We start from the raw sequence: 24,966 nt of genomic DNA, 5'->3' as shown, positions 1-24,966 counted from the left end.
GCAGCAAGAATGCATATAATCACAAACGGCTTCACAAGCAAAGGCAAGGTGTAAAATGGGAATAAGCCTCTTGTCCACGAATGAAGACTGGTTCTGCCTTGGAGCTTAGTCGCGTGTATGTAGTTTTTAAGGTGCCGTGAAATGAATGTGACTATGTTATGAGGAATGGTTCTTTTTCTGTGACTTACTGGAGAGTGCAATCTAATATCACAAACTGACCACGTTACATATTTGAAAACATCTTAATCATCTTGGCGCAGCTAAGAGCAAAACAGTTACAGTATGATTTCATTTGGACATTCAACCGGAGAAGAGCTGTTAAAGTACGTTTTTTTAAAAAAACTAGCAAAATCACAATAGGCTTCATTCATAACGCAGGGGAAATGATCAACGGGCGCTCCCCCCCCCCCCCCGCGGGGGGGGGGGGGGGGGAAATTGAGTCTGGACATTTGTTTTGGAATCAGGCAAAGCGCAGACGACAAAGAACATATTCAATGGCAATAACACGAGCATTACGCTCTCTTTAGTTGCTCGGCAACTTATCCCCAGGAACAATACGATTTGTTTCAAACTCTCAATTCGCCTCAGTGTGCTCTTTTAAAATCGCATATCTTTTCCCATTTCTTTTATCTTTTCTACCATTTCCATCTTTTCCACCAACTCCAATTACTTCAAGTAATTTTGTTTTCTACTTCGCTTATCACATACCAGACTTCTCAATGTCCCTTTCTACCTTCAATCCTTTATTTTAGCAACACACGCCTGTCTGAATGACAACAATCTGAGCATTCTTCTCTTCATTTATATTTCACTTTATTTTCGCTTCAATTTCTCTAGTCTTCCTCGCCTCGTCTCCGATCCATCAACTTTAGGCGTAAAAGTCCAGCCTCTTTCCAGGAAACATTTGACGAGAGCCGCATTACGCTTTGGTTTGCGACATGTTTAACGGATTCTATTAGCCCCGAATCTGATCATATCACAGCCTTTATTATTCCAATATAATTACATACACTGCTTACATTTTTACTGACAAAATTGTTCAAATTTCTTATGCTGAACGTTCCACGCATCTAACTGGCACGAAAACGTTTCACTTCAGTCGTTGGGTCAGGCTATCTTCAGTCTTACCATCTTACACTTGGCCAGTCAATTGATCCTTTGTACTTTACGCAAGGAACATCTCTGTGCCTTCAGTTTTCCTTTTGGGTTAATCCCTCGTCTTCAGAGTAGGTGCACGTTCATCTTCTGGCCTGCATGAAATCGCCCACACAAAAACTCTCTTCAGTATGTGATTTTTTTTACCAGTCCCTGACGATCCTTTGTATTTCAAGAAAGAACAATTTCTGTATTTCCAGTGCAAGCTTGCCTTATTATGCAGTTTTCCTTTCGGTTTGTCCCCTCATTTTGTAGTGCCCGCACGTTCATCTAGTTCACAGCAGAATGAAATCACCCATAAAAAGCCGGTATACAGGTTGTACCACTCTTATCTGCATGTGATTTTGTACTGCCCTCCACTTGTCAGCTTACTGATGATCCTTCGTCCTTTAAGGAAGAAAACTCTCTGTATTTCCAAGAAGCAGGGGTGCCTTGTTATTTCATTCAGGATTAGTCCCTCACCTTCATACTAAGCGCACGTTTAACGAGCTGTATGACTTGAAATCACTCATACAATCTTCTGCGTGTGATGTTTGCAACATTTTACGCTGAAATTGTCCCTTTCATTGCCACTTGGTACAATGAACTCCACTGTTGGAAAGGTCTGTTCAGTCAAGCTGTCGATCAAATCTTGTGGTCTTTTTCTTCTGTATTTTCAAACATCTTGGTTATACTTAATTTCTCGTACGTAACGTAATACAATAGCTCCCGTCAACGAAGTGCACTTCTTTAGAAAGTCATCAGCAATTTTTCGTACGCAACACAACTGAGTGCTGATCACGATAAACTTCTACATGAAGATAAAAACACTTTTAAACTATGCAATAAAATTAATAACTTTTCTCTTGTCCTTAAATTATGACAGCGCGATTTCAAATAACTATTTCGAAGCTTCCCTCTCTCATTAAAAGGCTGCTTTGCGTCTTTTTCAGCACACCTGTATAAAGTGCAATTACGAAAGATTGCACCAGCCATGTTTAATACATCACGCAAACTAAATTCATTTGCCGTTGACGCCATTACTATTACTTACTGCCATAACTGTACACTGTACAGTATTAAAAAAATGTAATGCAACAAAACTCTCTTGGTCACTTGCCAGTTATGAAAATGAAGAACAAAGCTATACTGTCGAGCATTTACTCATTTCCATAAGCTTCATTCATTTGTTTTACTGCGTCCAAAAGCGACTATATTCTTCACCACACGGGGGTTTCAACAAAAGTCATCTGTTGTTGGTTACACTTTCTCAGGAGCCGGGTTTTCGGATAGATCGACTTAAAGTGCTATTCAAAGCCCTACCTATATATATCGTCCAGCTTTTCTTGTAGTAGGTCACCAACTTTCTTTGCATCATGGTTGCCTTGCATTGTCCTCTCCCCCGCACAATGTGTCGCCGCGTGTCAGATGAGTAGTGTACAAGTGCCCACATGCTGTCAACAACTTTGTACAAATCTTGTGCTGCCCACTTCATTACTACTCGTAATACTTCAATACTAAAATTGTTGAACTAAACTTTTACTCTGCAAACGAATTTAACTCCCTTCTTCAGCCGCCCCTTTTAACACAATACGGCACTGACTTATTCTTTCCAACCTTCGTTGTTCGCAATTATAAACGCAGCCTTTTTTAAGAAAAATGTTATCATTGAATTACAAACAGTACAAGCTACTCGCTCGTGAATCTTCCTTCAACGCAACTTCTTTTAAAAACGCCGTAAGACTTTCCAAACTTGATAAATCTTCATTCTTGTGGTGGTAGCTTTTTAATTTGCTGCATGTACCAGTACCACGCAAATTCCATCCCCTCCATAACACATATGCCATTCCTTCACATCTGAAAAACGCTTACCAATCACAAATCCAAAACAAACAACACGTTCCTCGTCAATCGACTTCATTATTCTCTTAGCATCCCAAATGTTACAATCAGTCCCGGCACCTGAGCACTTCCCTTGAAACAAACAAGCCACGCGTGCTACAACACAACGAACACAAAACGTCACAAATACTGACACGTTACCATCCTTCATGCACACAGAAAGGACTGGAACTAGGCCACTGATGACGTCAATGGACAGTTCCATGGCGTCCAATCACATTGAAGGATCTGCCCGCCAGCCAGTGGACAGGCTCAAAAGGAAAAAATAATCAGGTCGCCATTTCCAAAAGGAATAGTGACCGACAAACAAGTATCAAAACACTATAACACGACAAAAGCACACGTGGCTGATAAAACGGGTAAACTTAGATTTTTATCACGAGAAATTTTACTCTGTCTTAATATTCATCGTAACCTGAAAACTGTCTTTTCCCAGATTCCAATAACAAAAAGTTACAGACGTTCTCGGTCAATGCAAACACCTTGAATGCGCGCCAAAATGACACCTTTTATAGAAACTGCAGTCGACAGCAACAGCTGCTTAGATTCCTTTGGTTCTCTCGTCCGGTAACAGCTCTTCCCACGGGATGAATGTCCAAGTAAACACAGAAACATGAAAATAACAGTTCTAAAAATACAAATCTGGAAGCGAACAACAAAAACAAACCTTAAACAAAAGGGTGGAAACCTGCGAATGCCTTGTGAACAGAAAAAGATACTTCATTCGTGATGACTCACTGTTCCATTTCACCTTACCTCGCTATCGCCTTAACAAAAATTGACACTTAGTCTGTCATTTAACTAGATTAGAAATCTCCAAGCAACATACCTGCCGTATTACAGTGGAACCCCGATATAACGATATGCCAAGGGGGCAGTAAAATTATATCGTTATATCGAGGAATCGTTATATAGGGGTTCCGTCCCATACATTTTACTATTGCCGGGACATAACATATTCATCGTTATATCGGGAATATCGTTATATCGAAGATCGTTAGATCGGGGTTCCACTGTATAACTGAAACAAAATTAACATGCCATGCCTTTTGAATTATTTAAGAAACCAAGCACGGTGGAAATTTATAAACAAACACGCTTTTCTTGTAACGTCCTGATTAAAGAAGTCGATACGAAAATTTAAATTCGAAGAATGAAAATAAACGAACTAATATTTAAAGTCGTACATTCAACCCTTTCACTACCAGAGTGCAAACTTAAGTCAATTATTATGTGGTTCTTACTTTTCGGTTAGTGGACAAAACCCTAGCGTGTGACCATTCAAATGACAGCTTCTGGGTAGTCCTTTATGTGACTTTGTTATTTCATTACTTGTAAGATTAAATTTGGAAAGTTTTTTAAGTTTTGGCATTTGGTACTCTTGATGTGAAAGAGTTAATAACGTGAGAAAGGCAAGATTTCAATGTAAAAGAGCATTATCAGCTTAAGGAAAACCACGCAATTTTGTTCCTTCACTAACATAAATAAAGACAATATGGTAAATAAACAACATCAAAAGCTAACACACCAGATTGATTAGTTCATTTTAGGCTTTCTGATTGTGACGCTTTTTTTTCCTGAGATCTACGAGCCTGGAACAGGCCACACAGTCAACTCTTACAGTGATACGAGCAGCACCGTTGCAAATTGAAAAAGATGAAAGATTAATTTTTGACATATTTTTGAAAATTTCCTGATGAGTTCCGTTCGTTAAGAACAGTCAAAATAAAACGGCACGGTTTAAGTGAGTGACAGGACCAATCTAGAATACCTTCCTGTGTTTGCGCAACTGTGGCAACGCTGTTGCAAAAAAAAAAAAAAGAAAAAAAAAGCAACGCCTCAGATTTTCAATGATGAAATAAAAATAAAAAAACAGAAAGATGTCAGAAAGATGTTCAAAAGTAAAAATTAATTATAATTTTGTTGAGGCGACGCATCACTGTAAAAGCACTGCACAGACTTCAAGTTAAAGTGAGCATCAAAAGAGAAACCAGAAAAGAGAATTATACTAACAAAGCTATTTCAACAATAGACAGAAAATACCAATTATTTTACCACTGGCTCTTTGAAAAAGAAATTCTTCATTTGCCTGGTGTCTTGCTGAAATTAACAGCCAACTTGACTTTAGGCGCAGAAAACTTCTTGGCTTTTGCTTTTCTTTCCTCATCAGAACTCTTACGCTGAACAACAGGTCTTTCTGCACTTTCTCCTCCGAAAGCTGCAGCAAGGTTTCTGGACAAATCTGATTCTGAATTGCAGTTGGAAAGGATGTCAGCTTCTACTTCAGACAGTAGCAGAACACCAGCCTTACGAGGAGATGGGCTGGCCTGCGCTTGTGTGACACTTCTTACATGTGCATGAGCCGGGGATACTAACGAAAACTCCAAATCCTTTAGGTCAGCTTCCGATGTTGATCGCCTTCCGTTTGGAGACGCTCTGTACCTCGGCTGTGGTGACGTTGAACCGTTATATTCCCCTGATAGTTCGTTCGTATCTGCTAGCAACTCAGTCAAGTCAACGCCTGGGCCAGCATCCAGCGGGGTAGGCAATCCCATGTTGTCAATGGCTGCAAACAACACGTCCATGTCAAATTCGGTAAAGGAGATCAGATCCCCTACAGGGGGTGGCTCAGGAATTGCTGGTTGAAGCTCCGGCTCTGGAAGAGATTCAGGCACTGGTGCCATCAACCAATCATCGGTGACTGTCTGCTCTGGAAATGTCCCGGATCCCTCACCCTCAAGAACTATCAAGTCTGTATAACACAAAACGGACAGTAGCAACACAAATAAGAAGCTTAAATTGAAACGCTTTTTGCAACATAAACTTTCTGTTACGAAATCAAAATACTTAAGATGATTTCCTCCCAACATTCGAGCAATACAGGCAAAAATAAGTTACCAAAGAGACCTCTTAGCATGGTTACAGTTTAAGTACAGTTAACAAAAACCTGCCAAACTTTAGAAGTCAAACTGACCGGCCCCATTTTAGTTAAAATGGACATTTCACGCCAGTTCAAAACAAAAGTGGCGCGGGTTTTAAACATTTTTACGACGTTTGACTTCAATTTTCTCGAAAAAGCTTTTAATTACGGGGTCACTAAGACAAATGAATTTCAATAAGATCTTTTAAATATTAAACAAAATGTTGCCGTGCTATGAGTAGATTTTTGGTACTTAATTTTTGCACTCATTGCTCAAACTTTCAGCGGAATCCATCTTAAAATAACAACCTACCTTCTTCCTCCTTGTCATCAACAGTAATTACAACTTCATCATCTGCAATAACGGCAGAATTAAAACCGGAGTGAGATGGCCATTTGGCCGCTAAATGAACGTTATAAAAGGGAAAATATTGGCTGTAAGTGTGGTTGTGTTGAATCTCACCTTCCTCAACTGTGACAGAAGCCGAGTCAGTTAAATTGCATTCCTCTAGCACGCCTTCCTTGCTGTGCTTAGTGTCTGCATCTGTTCAAAATAGACAACGCAGTGAGAAAGAACGTTCGTACATATGCTTAGTTAACACAGGAATTTCACTCGAGGTTATAAATACGTTTTTCGGGTGGAATCCTTTCTGAGCATCGGGGATAAAGTCTTTGGCAAAGAAGATATCATATGATATCAGCGTGCATAGAAGTGCACGTCCGATAGCCCGGGGCTAGTGCATTTTGCTGGCGGGCTAGTGGATTTTATCCTTCACTTGCCCATTTTTCGGCTTAAATTTTTGGGGAAATTAATCATGCTTTTTTGGGCTAGTGAAAATGACTTTCGGGCTAGAATATCCTGGCTAGAGAATGCCCGAAGGGCAAGCTGGAAAATTTAATTTATTTGCACCCTGCATATTCTCACGTCCTACCACGACACGCTCATGTAATATGACTGAGACTGGAAGTATACTATAAAAATGCTAAAGCAGTGGTGAAAACAACAAAAACACCTCACCTTTACGTCCAAGTAGCGTTACATCATCTCCATCCACCAAGACAACCATCTTCTCAGCCCCCTTGCCACGTATCTCAGCCACATTAGACACAGCATCAATCACCTCTGATATGCGATTAAAGCCATAATCTGATGCCTTGCATGGCCGGCCATACATCTGCTGAAAGTTGGGAGCAAAGCGGTTCAGTGAAACACATCCATCAAGGTGTTTCAGGAGGTCCCTCGTCTCGATGGCAAAAGACTGCAACGGTGTCAAGAAGAGCTTGCCTTCTTTGCTGTCCGCCTGTTTACGAGAGAAATAAGACATGTTATATCATACCATATCAGGATTGTACATAACATAACCAACAACAACAACAAATTTCTGCCTTCACGTGGAGCTAAAAACAGAAGTTTTTTACACAGGAGTGAGGTCTTATGCATCTGATGGGTGTACAAAGAACAGATGATGATGAAAAACAGGAGTGGGAGCCCAACAAATTGTTTCCTCTTTCTTTCAAAATATTTCTAAATCCCCCTTGAGTCTTAAACTGTATGTGCCGGAACAAGGCCTTCAGTTAATCAAAGCGTGCGCTAACTTTAGGATATTTTCTAAATGGATGTAGCGAGCCCCCGCCCATTTAACAGCAACATAAACAAATACTTAGCTTAAGACTCCCTCTGAAAGTTTGACAATATTGTTGTAAACAGTTTCATTTAATTTATGTAAATTTATTAATGTAGTCAAATTAGGCGATCACGTGGTTTATATATTGCACCATCTTGTAATATCGATTCGACGACGAATAAACATGTCTTGTTGTGTTCACTAAATGGCGCCCAACGTGGGGCAACTTTTCAATTGCAATGCCTCCAAGACTAAAGACTAAATCGAAGAAAACACCCGACAAACCAAGTACATCGAGTATGCAAGCGACTACATCGAATTTGGAACGACTGCGAGTTATCCGTGAAGGACACCGACGACAAGTATCGAAACTGGATGAAGAATTAACCAAAATATTGCAAGGCGAAGACAAGGATTACGAACGGCTCAGTGTTATGAGACAACTCTTGGATGGAAAACAAGAGTCGCTAATCGAAATGGACCAAGAAATATTATCTGTATGCGAGGTTACAACGATTGATAAAGAAATCGAAGAGTCAGAAGAAATTACTGCCTCAATTATTCGTCTGAAGTGCAAAATCGAGAATGCGAGCAAGGTAAACATGCCAAGTCAGCAACACGTGGGATCACCTCAAACGACTGCACAGCCAGTGAATCAAAATGCAGTCCGTACGAGATTACCGAAGTTGTATCTTCCGAAGTTTAAAGGAGATGTAACCAAGTGGAATACCTTCTGGGATTCGTTTCAATCGGCGGTACATCGTAACGAAGGGATTTCCAACATCGACAAGTTCAACTACCTCAATTCTGTCCTTGAAGGGGCCGCCGCTCGAGCTATCCAGGGTCTTACCTTAACCGAAGCAAACTACGACGCAGCAATCAAATTATTACAAGAACGTTTCGGTCGTCCCCAACAAATTATCAGCGCACATATGGATCAGCTTCTCAAGGTTTCGCCGTGTTTTAATGATCGCCCAGCCAGCCTTCGATACGTCTACGATCAAATTTGTGTTCATTCCCGCGGTTTGGCGTCTCTCGGCGTAACTTCGGATCAATACGGAAGCCTCTTAATTCCTGTCATTATGTCTAAGTTGCCACCTGAGATCCGATTGCAGATAGCCAGGAACTCTAAGGATTCTGTGTGGAAAATTGAGGAGTTGCTAAACGTGATAAAGGTTGAAGTCGAAGCGCGGGAAGCAAGCGAGATGACCATGGCGAAAACAAGCGAAGGCGGGAAATCTCAATCGCCCGGCCGTGATTCAAAATTTCGAAATCAAACACCAACTGCGAATTCACTCGTCTCTCAGCAAGGTGGGAGCTTCAAAATCAAATGTGCCTATTGTCGAAACGAGCATTATTCTGCATCATGCGTCGTGGTACGAGATACAGCTGAACGAAGAAGTATTTTGGAACGAGATAAACGATGCTTCAATTGTTTGCGTTTTGATCACGAAACGAAGGAGTGCACGAATCCAAAAAAATGTCGACACTGCCAACAGCGGCATCATCAGTCGATTTGTTCCATGCTTGACCAAGGAAAACCGAAAGAAGTTTCAGCCGAAGAAATGAAGACAACGACAACAGTGAGCAACAAGGCAAAGGGAACTGTGCTCTTGCAAACAGCGAAAGCCGTGGCTGTCAACGATGGCAATTCTAAAACCGCATGTGTCAGAATTCTTCTGGATACTGGAAGTCAACGCACCTACATCACAAACCGATTGAAATCAAGGCTTAATCTGTCCCCTGTGAAGTCAGAAACATTGCATCTTAACACCTTTGGAGACGAAAGATACACAAAGCAACAATGTGATGTCGTCAACTTGCGGTTACAAGGATCTCAAGGAGAAATCGAAATATCTGCGCTGTGTTTCCCAAAGATTTGCTCGGCGGTGTCAGCTAAAGTTAACATTGACAATCACACACATCTACAAGGTCTCGAGCTTGCTGACATCAGCATCGCTGAAACAGGTCAACAGGACATAGATGTGCTAATTGGATCCGATTATTACTTCGATGTTGTGTCGGGGGATGTCATTCGTGGCAGCAGTGGTCCTGTAGCAGTTAGCAGCATGTTCGGATGGGTCTTGTCTGGTCCCACAAGTGCTGAAGAATCAAGAGAGAAGTTTACAACTACAAATCTCATCATAGAGAGACCAGAATTGATGACCTTGAGCCCATGTGACATTCATAGTGAGAACGATGAGTTATGTGACGCCTTGCAGAAATTCTGGGACACTGAATCGTTAGGAGTACGAGAGGAACCACCTGTTTCACAGTCAGATGGTGAAGAGTTCCTGGAGAGCATTCATTTCGATGAGAAGGAAGGAAGATACGAAGTAGGTCTGCCATGGAAAGAAAGTCTTGTTCCTGCTTCAAACGAGTACGAATTGTGTGTTACAAGATTGAGACAGCTGCATTCGCGACTGAAGAAAAACAAGGAACTGTTAAAAGATTATGACAATGTGATCAAGGATCAAATCAATTCAGGGATTATCGAAGCCGTACCAGAACTTGACGACAACCAAGCTCCAATGCATTTCTTACCTCATCATGGCGTGATTCGGTCAGACCGGGAAACTACGAAATTGAGAGTTGTATTTGATGGTTCAGCCAAGTCCGACAAGTCAACTGCCTCCATTAACGAGTGTTTAGAGAAAGGACCAAACTTAGTGCCACACCTATTTGATATTGTGGTTAAGTTTCGAGGTTATCCATTTGCTGTAGTAGCTGACATCGAAAAGGCCTTCCATCAGATTCAGATCAACCCAGAAGACAGAAGAATGCTGAGGTTTCTATGGTTCGATGATATCGAGAAAGATTGTCCGCAAATCAAGCAATTCCAGTTTCGAAGGCTTGTGTTTGGCTTAACTCCAAGTCCAGCTATCCTGGCAAGTACCATAAAGCACCATCTGTCTAAGTACGAAGAAAAAGAACCGGAAGTAACATCTTTGTTAAGTTCGAGCCTCTACGTTGATGATCTGGCAGGAGGAGTGTTTCGCGAAAATGAAACTGTGAACTTGTACGACAAAGCACAGGAAATCATGAAAGAAGGAGGATTCTCACTGCGCAAGTGGAATTCTAACTGTCAGTCATTCCGCGAGAAAATCAAGCAGGACGAAGAAAGAAAAGGCCAGTCAGTTATGGAAGCCCCTGCCGAAGAAAGCGAAACTGCACAAAATCTCAAGAGAGAAGAGTCAGCCAGTGCCAAAGATGTTAAACCGGAAACCGAACAATTTGTGAAGATACTCGGGATTTATTGGGATGTGATCCGAGACGAATTTCATTATGACCTCTCTGAGCTAATCGAGTATGCAGAAGCCCTTCCAGCTACCAAACGATCTGTACTGAAACTGTCAGCTAAAATCTTTGATCCAATTGGACTGTTAACTCCGTTTACAATCAGCATGAAGGTCCTCTTCCAATGTCTATGTGTCGAGAAGGTCAACTGGGATGAAAGCTTGGAAGGAGAGGCTTTGGCAAAGTGGAAAACGTTCATTAATGACCTAAATGCTCTGAAGAACATCCGAGTTCCCCGATGTTATGCCAATTATTCACCGACGCAGTCAACCGTATGCTCATATCAGATCCATGGATTTTCAGATGCGTCGGAAAGAGCCTATGCAGCAGTCGTGTACCTGAGAACCGAATTCAGCAATGGTGAAACACAAGTCAACATCATGACATCCAAGACGAGAGTAGCCCCAATCAAACGTCAGTCAATTCCCAGGTTGGAACTGCTAGGAGCTTCATTGCTAGCCCAGCTAGTTCATTCAACGCAGCAAACGATACAATCCGTTCTCCCCATTGAAGGAACATTTCTATGGACTGATTCATTCACCACGCTGTGTTGGATCAAAAATGCTAAAGCATGGAAACCTTACGTACAACACCGGGTCAGCAAAATACGAGAACTATCTAACGAAGCCAACTGGAACTTCTGTCCCGGAGAGTTGAACCCGGCTGATCTCCCATCACGAGGATGTGGAGGAGAGCAATTAGCACAAAACCAGTCATGGTGGAATGGGCCCAAGTTTCTGAGGTTATCAAGAGATCATTGGCCCGAGTCGCCTCAAACAAGTGCACTGTCTGAGAACAAAGACGCCCTTCAAGAAGTTGTAAAGAACCCTGTAAGTGTCACACATTCTCTGGTCACGACAGAGTCGAAAGACCATTCAGTCAATCTCAGTCAAGTTATTGACATTGAACGATACAGCAGTGTAACACGATTATTACGCGTGACAGCCTACGTATTACGGTTCATACGTAATGCTAAGAAGAGTGTATCAAACCGTGAAACTCCCAAGTCACCGGAACAGTCATCGAGAAAGGAACTTAATGCTCAAGAGTTAAATCAAGCTGAAATGCTGTGGATCAAGACTGTACAGACAGCCTCATTTGCCAAAGAACTCGAATTTCTGCAAAGCAAAAGAGGAACATTCCCACCTGTCTATGTCACGCAATTTAACTTGTTCCTTAACGACCAACAAATCATCAGATGTAAGGGAAGAGTAAGCAATGCACCGCTCTCTGAAGAAAGCAAGAATCCAATCTTACTTCCATCTAAGCACCCACTTACTAATCTCATCATCCAGGATGTGCATTCCAAGATTAAACACAGTGGCATCAGGGATACCTTAACCACTATTCGAGAGAGATTCTGGGTACCAAGAGGTCGAGAAGCTGTGAAGAGAATTCTACGAAAGTGTGTCACCTGTAGAAGGGTAGAAGGGGCTCCATATAGACCACCACCGACTCCAGATTTACCAATGGAACGAGTGTCTCTGGACCCGCCGTTTGCCCATACAGGATTAGACTTCATAGGACCGCTGTACATACACAATGGAAAGTCTTCAAAGGAAAAGGGCTCCGACAAAGTGTACATTTGCTTATTCACTTGTGCATCCACAAGAGCGATTCATTTGGAACTGACACCTTCTTTGAGTGTCGAATCATTTCTCTTAGCCTTTCGGAGGTTCGTAAATCGCCAGGGATTACCAGTCACCCTCCTGTCGGACAACGCCAAGACCTTCAGATCCGCATCCAAAGATATAAGGAAGATCATACAATCAGACGAGGTTATGCGATACTTAACTGACAATCGCATCACATGGAACTTTATCATTGAGCGAGCCCCTTGGTGGGGGGGTTTCTGGGAACGCATGGTTAAAGTTGTGAAGCAACCCTTAAAGAAAACAGTGGGACGCACTACATTGAACTACGATGAGTTACAAACCATAATGGTGGAGATCCAGGCAATCGTAAATGCTCGACCGTTAACGTATGTCTATGATGATGAAGAGTCCATTTCAACTCCACTTACGCCCTCCCATCTAATTACTGGCAGACGAATTACCTATGAACCCAGTAACCAGCATTTCCAAGTTGTTAGTGTCAACCAAACCTTGACAAAGCGAGCTAAACATCACCAACGACTGCTACAGCAGTTTACCAAAAGGTGGCAACACGAGTATCTTTTGAGTCTACGAGAACGTGCTAATGAGAGATGCAAGAAACAAAACAAGGAGAGCCCAATCTCAGTAGGTGACATAGTAATCGTGAAGTCTGATCTAAAGAAAAGAACATTTTGGAAACTGGGAAAGATTCAAGAACTGCTACCAGGCAGAGATGGGCAGATTCGATCAGCCAAAGTCAAAGTTGCTGGCAAGGGAGAGCGAAAGCCACAAGTATTACGTAGAGTGATACAGGACCTAATTCCTGTTGAAGTTTCTGAGTGAACATTGAGCTTAAAACATGCAATGGAATTGTTTCATTTCAAACATTTGTTTGCGAACATTGGAGTGAAAACATGCAATGAAATTGTGTCATTTCGAACAGTGAACGAAAAAGTTGTGACATTTATCGAACTGTGGACTTTTGAGATTTAGACTGTTGAGTGAAACGTTTTATCACTAAGTCGTGATGCAACCCCGGGGAGTGTTGTAAACAGTTTCATATAATTTATGTAAATTTATTAATGTAGTCAAATTAGGCGATCACGTGGTTTATATATTGCACCATCTTGTAATATCGATTCGACGACGAATAAACATGTCTTGTTGTGTTCACTAAAAATATCAAATGAAAATTTCGTTAGGACATTTTGAGGAGCATAGAGAAGAAGAGATAAATAAAGTGTTGCTGTGTAGCACTTTGGATTAAACGTTTGTAAACAATTTTTTCAGAAAAGTGCTTATTTGTTGTTGACAAAATAGAGACGTTTCGAGGAAAACCCTTCTTCAGTCTAAAACACCTTTAGTCTTCTTCATTTTAGACTGAAGATGGGGTTTCCCCGAAACGTCTCTATTTTGTCAACAACAAATAAGCACTTTTCTGAAAAAATTGTTTATAAACATAGAGAAGAAGAGAGATTTTCCTTGCCTGTTTCCGACCAAACAATTAAAATGTTCAATTTACCTTCACAACAGGTGATATTGCAGAAAGCAACTCGTCCAGTGAAGCAAAGCCAAAGTTCTGTGCACGGAGCTTGTGGTTGTGGAGTTTCTCGTAAGCAGCTACAAACTTGGATACTGGAATACTCTTATCAGACTGCTCAGTTACTACATGGATCACGTGAAGTGAAAACACCTTAACAAGGTGGTCATGTTTTAAGCAAATTGCAGCCATGTTACCGCTTCCCTGGACCTGCAAGGAAATGGTTGAAATGGTTGAATAATCAATAATCAATTAATAACGTGGCTCTAACTTTGAAGTCTGTGAATGACACTATGGTGTGTGACCATTCAAATGAAAGATATTGAGCAGTATTTTCATGTGGTACTGTTTACTATGCTATACAAGGTGGTTCTAACTTTTTAGTCTCTGAATGAAACCCTAGTGTGTGACCATTCAAATGAAAGATATTGAGCAGTGCTTTCATGTGGTACTGTTTACTATGCTATACAAGGTGGTTCTAACTTTTTAGTCTCTGAATGAAACCCTAGTGTGTGACCATTCAAATGAAAGATATTGAGCAGTACTTTCATGTGGTACTGTTTACTATGCTATACAAGGTGGTTCTAACTTTTTAGTCTCTGAATGAAACCCTAGTGTGTGACCATTCAAATGAAATATATTGAGCAGTACTCTCATGTGGTACTGTTTACTATGCTATACAAGGTGGTTCTAACTATTAAGTCTCTGAATGAAACCCTAGTGTGTGACCATTCAAATGAAAGCTACTGAGCAGTACTCTCATGCGGTACTGTTTACTATGCTATACAAGGTGGTTCTAACTATTAAGTCTCTGAATGAAATCCTAGTGTGTGACCATTCAAATGAAAGATATTGAGCAGTACTTTCATGTGATACTGTTTCTTAGGGCCTGTTTACATGGAGGTGGGGGACCACGGGTAGGTGAGGTAACCCGCCCAGCCGTGGTCGAAAATTAGCTCGCGTTTACATGCAATCTTATCACCCCGGGGTCCCGGGGTGACCTTTTCACGAGGTTAGCACGTAAACAGACAAAATGGCTCCGTTTATTTCTTTCTCTCGTTCCTTTCAGTGGTTTCCTAGACTCAGTTACTGAACTTCGGAGCCAAATTCGTTTCTGTGAAAATCGAAGGCCATACAATGACATATTTTCGTGAAGTGCAAGCCAGTTCGGTCTCAAAATAAATTTCATTGAAGTCGCATATCGCATTTCATTTTGTAATTTTTATATACAGTATTTACGTTGGATTTCTCTCATCTTGTGGTTTCGACTAACTACTTGATTAGGCAAAGTATCATTCGAAGCATCTGTCGAAGTCATTTTTGTTTATAGTAGAAGCGCGAGACTCGCTCGGGCCTACGCTTGATGCTTCACTTTCACTTTTAATTCTTCAAGCATCTTTCGCACTGTCGTTTCACGGGCAGATGAAACTATAGGAAAAACGCGCCGGGTTTGTAGCCGTAGCTGAAACCGTAGGTAGCCATAGGCTTGTGTAGTTTGCATTTGGCGAACTTTCAGATTAAACATGAGTCGACCCCGGGTAGGCGGGTTACCCCACCTTGAAACGTTTACATGGCAAAACACGACCCCGGCTGGGAGGGTTACCCTACCCAGCAGACCGGGCAACCCGCCTAGGCGGGTTACCCCACCTATCATGTAAACGCGATCGAAAAAAAATGAGAGTTTATATGGACAGGCGGGTTACCTCACCTACCCGGGGTCCCCCACCTCCATGTAAACAGGCCCTTATGCTGTGCAAGATGGTTCCAACCATTACATCTGTGGATGAAACCCTAGTGTGTGACCATTCAAGTGAAAGCAATTGAACATTTCTTTCATCTGGCACTGCTAATTATGCTGTACAATGTGGTTCTAACTGACTAAACTGCAAAAGAGTATTCTCAAACTCATTAATAATTCATCAAATTAAAACAAGGGAAAATCATAACCGTAAAGGCAGTTTGGCATACGATTTACGATTTTATTTCTCTGTTTACTCCACAGTTTTTGTTTCGATTGAGAAGATATATCCAACACTCGAGTCAGTGTTTCATCGGCTATCCAAACACCTCGAATTTCGTCAAAAATATTCCGCTGCACTTCGTATTTTCAACTCTCTTCTCGGTGTTTGGATATCTCGATGAAGCACTGTCTATCGTATTTGATACATTACGTCACTACCTATTACGAATTACCGGAATATTTACAAGGATATTCGTGAACACAATAGCCAAGAACTTTGCCTAACCTCAACAACATCCCCAAGAGCGCGTATTAAGGCGTTCATGCTATTATAACCCCAATCCTTGGGCTTTAACACGTGACCATACTCCCGTAAGAAGATATCAGCAAAAGCGAACTGCGCCACTCTGCATCCAGGATACTTCAGTAACAATGCTGTGATCTTGTCAGCAAGTGGTCGTAATGTCGGCGAAGTTTTATCTGCAAGCAAGATATCTGCATTTTCAGTTGAGATCATTTTTCTACTTTTAGCAGGGATAGTGACGGTCTAACTTAATATTTGACATCGGAAAAAGCTAGTTAGAGCAGGTCAAAAATAAAAAGTCAAAGCAAAACACAATTAGCATTGCTCCTCTAGTGATATTCCTTGTGGTAATGTTAAGGAACAATACTCCGAAATTTTAAGTCATTTTTATGATGTATAAAATTACTTTCAAATAATAGTTTTCAAAGGTAGAAAAACACCGAAATATAAATAATCAACCGAAAATAAACAAAAAAAAAGGGCCAATGCTTTCAAGTTGCACCGTCAGTACATAGCTCCTTTGCTAAACTTGATAAATGTGTTGATAAATGTGACCAACCTTTTGCTGGCAAAAATGGAAGAAGGAGAATTCTATCACTGCCGGAACCTTTGACCTAAACGAAAAAGAAATAGACAAAAATGAAAAGGTCAAACTATTTGCCGATCACAATACTGAAATGACTGTAGTGTTATCACTTTAACCAAGAGTGATCAAATAAAATTTCTTCTTAAGACAATCAATACATTGACAAGAACACAGGTAATGAGAATACAGAAAAGTATCATCACGACTGTCTTCTTAAGGAACTAAGAAAACTATGGCAGCAGCACCCCCCCCCCCCTCCACCCCCGGGGGTACTCCTATATGAGAGGGACGGGGATTCTCGCTTAGGGGTGTAAATTACGGATTATGGTTCAGGACGGAACGCAAAAGGTTTAAGCCGTTGAGGTCTCGTTCAGGGTTGCACGTCAAGAAATAATCAGTTACAAGAATTTAATGTAGAACTTTGGACTGAAATGGTTACGCAACAACAACTACCAATTTCTGTGTCGTCATTTCTGTCATTCCATGATCAGAATTAAAAATCTCTGAACTCCTTCCCATTTATTTTTTTTTTATTTCTCTTAAGAGAATTTAGGTTCAAAATTAAGCTTCTTTCCTAAAACCATCCAGTACTTTATTAACATGACCACTCTGTAGCAAACTGTAGAGCTTGCTTTTCATTAGAGATGAACACAAGTTTACACACTAAAGGAAAAATTCTACCATAAACTTCTTTTATTATTTATAACACCTGCAAAACAGTTGACCTTAACGTACCTTTGCTATTCCCTCCAGACTCCGGAGAAATTCTTCCAGCTTCGCCTGTCCTAACGGAAACTTTCGGCCGTGGTGTTTACGGAAAGTGGTAGCGAGGCGGGAAATCAGTAGAAATTTCCCTTCCTGTAATTCCAACAACTCCACGACATCTTTCCTTAGGGATTGCATAGTGACTCTGGGAGGGAGGGTCAGGTACTTTTCACCGGATATCTCTGTGATCTGAGGGCAAAGAGGTCATTTGAGTCAAGTTTTGTATTAAACAGTTTCTTTCAAGGCTCTTCCGCCAGACTCCCAAGCGTGTAAACATGGCGCAAAAAAAATTCGATTCCATTTGGACAAAAACAACAGTTCTTGTGAAATATTGCCTTCGCAAAGTTTACTTTCTGAGATATTTATGAATTGCAAACTTCAGATACCGTTCAAAGGGTTTTACTGGTCAAATTAAAGGGATTTACCTGTTCTAGAAAGTACAAAGTTCCTACTTAAAGCTTTTCATAAAGTGTTACAAAATACACCGTTTGACACGGGAAACCTTAATTTGATGTGAAGTTAATACTATAAAATTTGGAATTCTGTGAGATTTATGAATGGTAAACTTAATATACCAGGCATATAGTTTTTTACTGATCCGAATTTAAGGACATAGTTGAGCTACATGAAAAAAAGAATGTAACTCGATAAAATCTATAAAATAAACAAAACTAATAAAACTAGTAGTTCATTAAAAGGACACTATCACGAGATTTTCTTCAAAAACTCAAGAGCCTAAAGACGTATGGAAACCTATAAATAGTGGTCCAGTTTTGTTAAAAATTACTATGCCGGTGTACTTAAGCTATAAACAAGTGATATTATTATATTGTGATGTCATCAGGAACTTTAGATCTCAATTTGAAAAAAATTGGCTGACGTTTTCAAGCTCTGCCCTTGTGACCTTAAAAAACAGCAAACAGCTAAAAACTAATAACGGCTTCCCACTTCCTCCAACAACAATTTACTTATATCTTCATCTTGATGTTTTAAGTGCATTTCGTGTACCAGCGAGAGTACTTCACCAAAGGTAGTACTTTTTACTGAAAAGCAGAAAAATCCCCCGTGATAGTGTCGCCTTAAGGTGGCAAATTACCGAAAAGGTCATAACAAACCAAAAAGAAACGAGGATAGCTAAAATTAGGGAGAGAAGTAATGACACTAACTTACCTTTAGTGAAGGTAATCCATCAACAAGGTCCTCAAGACGTCGAGCGCCGTAATCCCCAATCTTTAGCAATCGGCCAAAATGCTGATAGTAACGAGCTAGTACTGTGGCTACAGGAAGTCTCTGACCTTCACAACTGGACAGCAACTCTTTCAGTTCTTTGACAAGCGTCTGCTTTTCAGTACGCTTCTCTGGCTTGGAGCTCTTCTCTACAGAATGCAAAAGGAAAGGGCATTCATAACAAACTCAGCAAAAACATAGAACAAAATCATTATGCTATCAAGTACATGTAGGTCCGGTTTCTGCTACTCTACATCTTTCATGTCTTCTTGAACATTTAAACAATTTTTATTTTGCCTTCGAAATATCAGTCAGCTGGAACAAAATGCAAAGGAAGTGTGATGAAGTGCACACGAACACGCAAAAGCAGTCCAATGGTGTGGCTGCCATTTTTGTGAAATAAAACTGTTTTCTCCGGCAGTGTAGTTGGCTGATTTTTAGTGCGATTTTTTTTTAAATTTTTCCCATACACAGAAAATGTCTAATCCTCGTCAGCAACCTTTCATAACGGAGCGTTTTAATGCAGTTTTGTTGTTAACACTTGCAACGGCTTTTTTTGTATGACTTTCGTTGTTTGCCACTTTGCAATAAGTGTGTATGTAAATAACAAATAATCCCATATAACAATTTTCAAAATCTTACGTTTCTGTAAAAGTAGTCCACCATATTAAAAATAGAAAATCGTTTCATATCAAATTCGAAGTGATACCTTTTTCCACTAAACAAATGAACCGCTGATCTCCATTGCCTTGGATCTAGGATAAGTAGATAAATAAACAAATTCTGTTAGTACATAACATAAATACAAATAAAAAACACTTTAAAGTATTAATTAATGCTGTGCTAATTGAGGTCACTTCCAATAAACAAAAACATATTGTAAAAAAAAAGGGTTTAAAATCGCAACTGGTGGGTGACTGACTTGTGGGTTTTTTTTTAGCAAAGCCCACATGAGTTGAATTCAGGATCACCGCCGAACTCAGTTCCATCTTACTAGTGGTAGGGAGAAGAATTGGTCCCAGGATCCTAGATTACACTCTTTTTTTTATTAGAATACAGTTTTTCCGACCTATGCTGAATATTCTAATTTTTCTGCCGATTTTAGGCTGAAAATATTCTTATGAACATTCTTAGAAAATACCATTGGACATTTCCGTTTTAGCAAGTATTGGGTAATCAATTACAAGTGTTTGGTGTCCAGATCTGTATCGTGTTACATTGTGCATATGTACCATTGCTATTGGTTGCAGCCTGGCCGTTTTGGCTTTAAACAAAGCATTCCTCACAGAGATAAAGTGACGGAAATGAAAATACCTGATTTTGTTTCAACTAAAAACTATATTCTTTTCAAAATCTCAGCCACGGGTTTATTCTTAAAATATTCTTAAAAATTTCGCAAATTTCAGTCTCGGCATTCTTACAAACTAGATTCTAATAAAATAAAAAGAGTGGGAGTCCAGTGCCCTAACCACTTGGTCGACTACACTCGCCTCCTCAATGAATGTACAACAACAAAAATTATTTAGAAATAGACTGAGTGTAACCTTGGCAACAGTAGGAACAGCTTCAATCAAATCTGTCAGCTTGGAAAAGCCAAACGTTGCAATCTTGCACTTCTGACCAAAAAACCTCATGTAAGCTGACACGAAGTTTCCCAATGCAATCACTCCATCAGGTTGACTTTCAAGTAGCATTTTGAGGTTTTTCTCAAAGGCTTTGATTTTCAAGGGCTGTGAAAGGATGAGCCATCTTTCGGAGCCTTGAAGTGCTACCTGCATTTTAATTTAAAAAAATTATATTAAAATAAACTTACAAAACACACAACCAATAGGTCCATTTTCCAAAACAAATTCCACATGTACATTAATACACATGTGTATTTCTATATGTACATTTGTTGTAAAAAATAATTAATGCTACATTCAGGTAAAATTTAGACTGTTAACAGTCCCCTTGTTTTCTATTAAGTCATAGAGATTGATGGTTGAGTTTGACAGGCCACCATCTTGGTTCCTTTATGTGGGCGAGAACTGGGGAGAGTGCAAAATGTCCCTGGGTAGAGGTGCAGGGTGTTATAGGCTAGTGAGTAGTCCCCCATCATGCCAACAATTACACTATCCCTCCAGTTTCATTTGCAAGAGACTAGGAGTATTTCTACTCCCCCATTCCCAGCCCTCTCTCCCTCCACTGCAACAGCTACCCTACAACGTTAGTTCGCTGGTTTCCAATCATAATACACCTCTCCTGGGAGGAGAGGCAGCCCAGCCAGGAGCCAGGGCTGAAGCCCATACTACTCAATCCACAGTCTACACGCGTAGTATACTACCCATGAGACAACTGCAGCTCAGGAAACTCTGGCCACCATCTACTTACCTCAGCCACAGCTGGTAAAGCTTCTAGAAGCGTCACAACAGAAGTGAATCCATAGACAACAGGATCAAATGGAGTCTTCTTCCCAAACCACAACTGGTAGTCAGAGATCACTGAACTGAGAGGAAGTTTGAATTCCTCCTGCATCACCAGCAACTCGTGTAAATCTTTGCTTAGTTCAAGAAGCTTGCCAACATTCCCTCCTGTTGACGAAAAAAAAAAAAAATCTTCTTACATGTACCTCAACTATCCTGATTGACAGTCATCTATTATTTGATGCTTTTAATAGTTATGGTACCACAAGAGAGTACAATAAAATTTCGATTAAGTCTGGGCTTGTTTTTGTTCAATGCCTCTTTAGTAAACCTCTATATATTTTTAGAAGGATTTTCGCACCTGAAAAATTCTCAGGCTTATCTGGGACCCTAGCATCTAAAAATATTAATATTTTAGGCATACAAAAATTTCAGAGTCAATAATGTACTTTATACAAATAGCCGGTACATACATAACAAATTTGCATGGTAATTCCTTTCAAACATTAACATTATGACAAATACATACATGTAAAATATCATTATAATAACTCAGTAGAATCAAAAGAGCTTATTGTTTTTGAAAACTAGTCCAAATCAGACACTTAGGCCAAGAATGTATCTTCACCTCATGTGATTTCACTTCAGAAAAAATTGTGAAAGAAATCTGTAGCAATCTATGCAACTTTAACACTCAATCGCTGTTCCCAAAATTTACTTAAAGAGCAGTGGACAGTTTTGTTTCATGATAACATACCATTTTTGACAGCTTGTTTAGCCCAAGACACCATCAAGGAGTCTGTTATTTTGACATTTGGAACACAACTTAGAACATCAGCAAGGGGGGCTCCTCGTTCATTTGGCTCTATCTTCTTGTCAAACTGAAGCCAGTAGGAAGCGGCAAAACTAACCAAGGGCAAAGAACCTTCGCAAGATTTGAGAAGTGCGTGAACATCTTTAGCAAACTGCTCGGGTTCTACGGACACCTTTACACTACCGATGGCTCGTGTTACAAGACTTATTGTCTGATTACCAGGTTTCCCAGTTATCACGACTAGATCGTGGATAAGTCCAATAGAGCTCATATCAAATGCACGAGAACATTTCTCATAGTAGTCGCTGAGGAATTTGTTCAGTGGCAAAACGTGCAGGGGAGCCTCTTTGAGAATGGAGGTCACTTCACAACGTAGAAAGCAGAGTTCCTTCTCTTTGTCTGTAGCAATGTTCACAGTGACATGAGTATTGAAAATTTTCTTCTGGTGAACTTTGCAGATTGCCAGTTGTGCATCAGATAGTTTTGGCACTTTAACAAAAGCTCTCAAAGGAATGCCTTCCCCACTGTGAAGAATGACAGACAAAACCTGCAAGACAACAACCCCAACACAGAAATTATTTTATCAGTTGTCACAAAATCTACACAACCCTTGCATTATATAAAGCACTGTAATAATCAGAAGATGTTGCAGTCAAAAAACAGAACAGCATTTTGTGTCCCAAAAACAGAAGTGGAAGTTTGGGAGAATGCAAAATACTACAAAATGGAAACATTTGATTTTAATTTGTTCTTATGATCCACAGCATTTTGCATTCTTTTACATTTTCCCTCCTGTTTCTATGATTTTAATATAAACCTTAAAGAAAATGTTTCAATCTACAAGTCATGCACATGTTATTCTTTTACAATCAAAATCCTGTGAGGGAAAGAGAGGAGGAAGAACACTCATTGCAAATATCAAAATGTAAATTCTCTTCAGTAGCTCACATGACCAGATCAATATGCCTAAAATAAGTCTAAGTTCTTCATGTATGTTTGTTAAGGGTTGCAGAACCATGACTCCTTACTGTTTATAGGCTATTTTTTGACAAAAAAAAGAAACACTGAAAATAAGACAGTTACCCCCCCCCCCCGCAAGGAAAGTGGTACAAGTCCACACATTAAGAGATCATACAAGAAAAAACAAAGTTTACAAAAGTACATGTACATGTTGTGTTCAATTCTACCCTTGGTACAATCTGGTATTTTGTTTTGTTTTGTATTCACTGAAATTATCATATTTTACCAAGAAAGGAAAACATCAAATCCCCCCGGTATCAAGGGTAAAATTGAACCACAACATACTGTAAAACAAATGATATTGCCATGCGCAAATGAACAGTCAACTGATAGGCTCTCACCTTACAATGTTCCCTAAACACAGATGCAAGTTTCTTCTTCAACTCTTTCTTGCTCACACTCTCATCCAAATTAGTTACAAGCAAATCTATTCCTCCTCGCTGCTGGTCCAAAACAGTAAAGTTATGCAAGCTGGCTAGCCACGAAGCAGCAAGATGGGGTCCTCCCATAAGTGGAGGGGCAAGAGGGGTGATTCCTGGAAAGCCTGTGCCCTGAGTTGGTAAGTTCATGAAGTTCTGGTAGATAGGGTGTGGCCAGATGCCGGCATAGGATCCATTACTGAACATTGTCTGATGGCTGATGAACTGAGGGCCATTAGAACTCTGGTAGAGAGGCTCCTGGCTTACCGTCATTTTCTTCTGTACTATCCCCTGAGTCAGGACTGTCATCTGTAGGTGACGTACTGGCTTTAATCTCCTGTTTCCCACTTTTCCTGGATGATGAGCCATTCTCGATAACGAAATTGTCTAACAGTGCACAATTAGAACCTGCCTTTTCCTTTTGCAATGGGTTGTGTGGGGGTTTTGGCGAAGGGTCTCTACCTTTGCTCACCAAATTACCAGCGGCTTCCACCTGCTGTGTTTTCTTGCTCTTTTGGGGACTACAAGCATTTCCTTGACTGGTTGTTGAATACACAACCTGGATTGTGGAACCAAATACATCTTCCTTGTCCATCCTTCTCCTTGCCCTGAGAGGAAAAGTTGTACATACATGTACCCAGTGTTAAAAAAGTACATAATTTATACATGACTGTCATTTTAGAGCCTGCATTCAAACAATAGAAGCTTGTTGCACTTTTCAGTGCAACCTCGTTCCCAGGGTCTCTCTCTCCCTGCCCCCCAGAGCGAGAGAAGAGAGACCCTGGTTGGGTCTGGTCACGTGCCCCCCAGAATCTGGGTGGTGACAAAAAGATTGTTAGAGGGAGGGGCGACTTAGAAATGTATTTTGTCAATACTAAGCCCACAGCAAAGCGGAAAGTGTTGCCACCAAAATAAACACTACTGTACATGTAGATTTTACATTGCAGTACGGCAACGTTGGACGGTATAAATATCTTGCAAACGGTGGAGAAAATATATTCATCGTCCTATAGCAGGACGAAACCAAGTCAGGAACAGACTGTTAAGATTGACACCTATTAAGATTGGCAACAAATGCCTAGAAAAAGATCACCAATGGCAACAAATGCTAGAAAAAGATCACCCATAATATGTCGAAAGTTGGTTTTCATTATATTTAAGAGCTCAAATTGCTGGGTAAGACTGAAGTATTTTCTGTTTCAGTGTTCATTGAGTATACGTTCGATGAAGAAGACTTCCTAAAGACTCAACTTTGGATTTTCTTTGATTTACTTTAAAAAACTTTTTTTCCAAATTTTAGTTTACAAAGTCGAGGTAGCGGCTTATACGCGGGTGTTTACGGTATTTCTAGTTGTAAAAACGGCAACCCATCCCATTTCATCTGTTGAACTGTTTTATTATACGAACAGTACCTTTCAAAACTGCTAGCATAAGACACGTTTTCGCTGAAGAG

The 24,966-nt window shown here is 40.3% G+C and overlaps 1 protein-coding gene across 1 annotated transcript in view; it reads right to left on the bottom strand.

Moving 5' to 3' along the window:
* Positions 1-806: 806 nt before the first annotated feature.
* Positions 807-24,966, bottom strand: part of LOC144633034 (meiosis regulator and mRNA stability factor 1-like) — a 29,669-nt gene continuing 5,509 nt past the window's right edge. The window contains 15 exon segments of the mRNA XM_078491806.1: positions 807-5,788; positions 6,270-6,311; positions 6,420-6,500; positions 6,975-7,257; positions 13,996-14,223; positions 16,260-16,453; positions 16,837-16,891; positions 17,599-17,817; positions 18,799-19,004; positions 19,565-19,610; positions 20,400-20,623; positions 21,225-21,428; positions 22,018-22,621; positions 23,436-23,759; positions 23,761-24,121. Coding sequence (XP_078347932.1) covers positions 5,118-5,788; positions 6,270-6,311; positions 6,420-6,500; positions 6,975-7,257; positions 13,996-14,223; positions 16,260-16,453; positions 16,837-16,891; positions 17,599-17,817; positions 18,799-19,004; positions 19,565-19,610; positions 20,400-20,623; positions 21,225-21,428; positions 22,018-22,621; positions 23,436-23,759; positions 23,761-24,121 — 3,742 coding nt within the window. The 3' untranslated portion in view covers positions 807-5,117.

The sequence above is a fragment of the Oculina patagonica genome, chromosome 12, assembly GCF_052425735.1.
Source record: "Oculina patagonica isolate OP01 chromosome 12, crgOcupat, whole genome shotgun sequence".
NCBI classification, from domain to species: Eukaryota; Metazoa; Cnidaria; class Anthozoa; order Scleractinia; family Oculinidae; genus Oculina; species Oculina patagonica.
The sequence above is the reverse complement of the archived record's forward strand: the minus strand, read 5'-3'. Positions and strand labels throughout refer to the sequence as shown.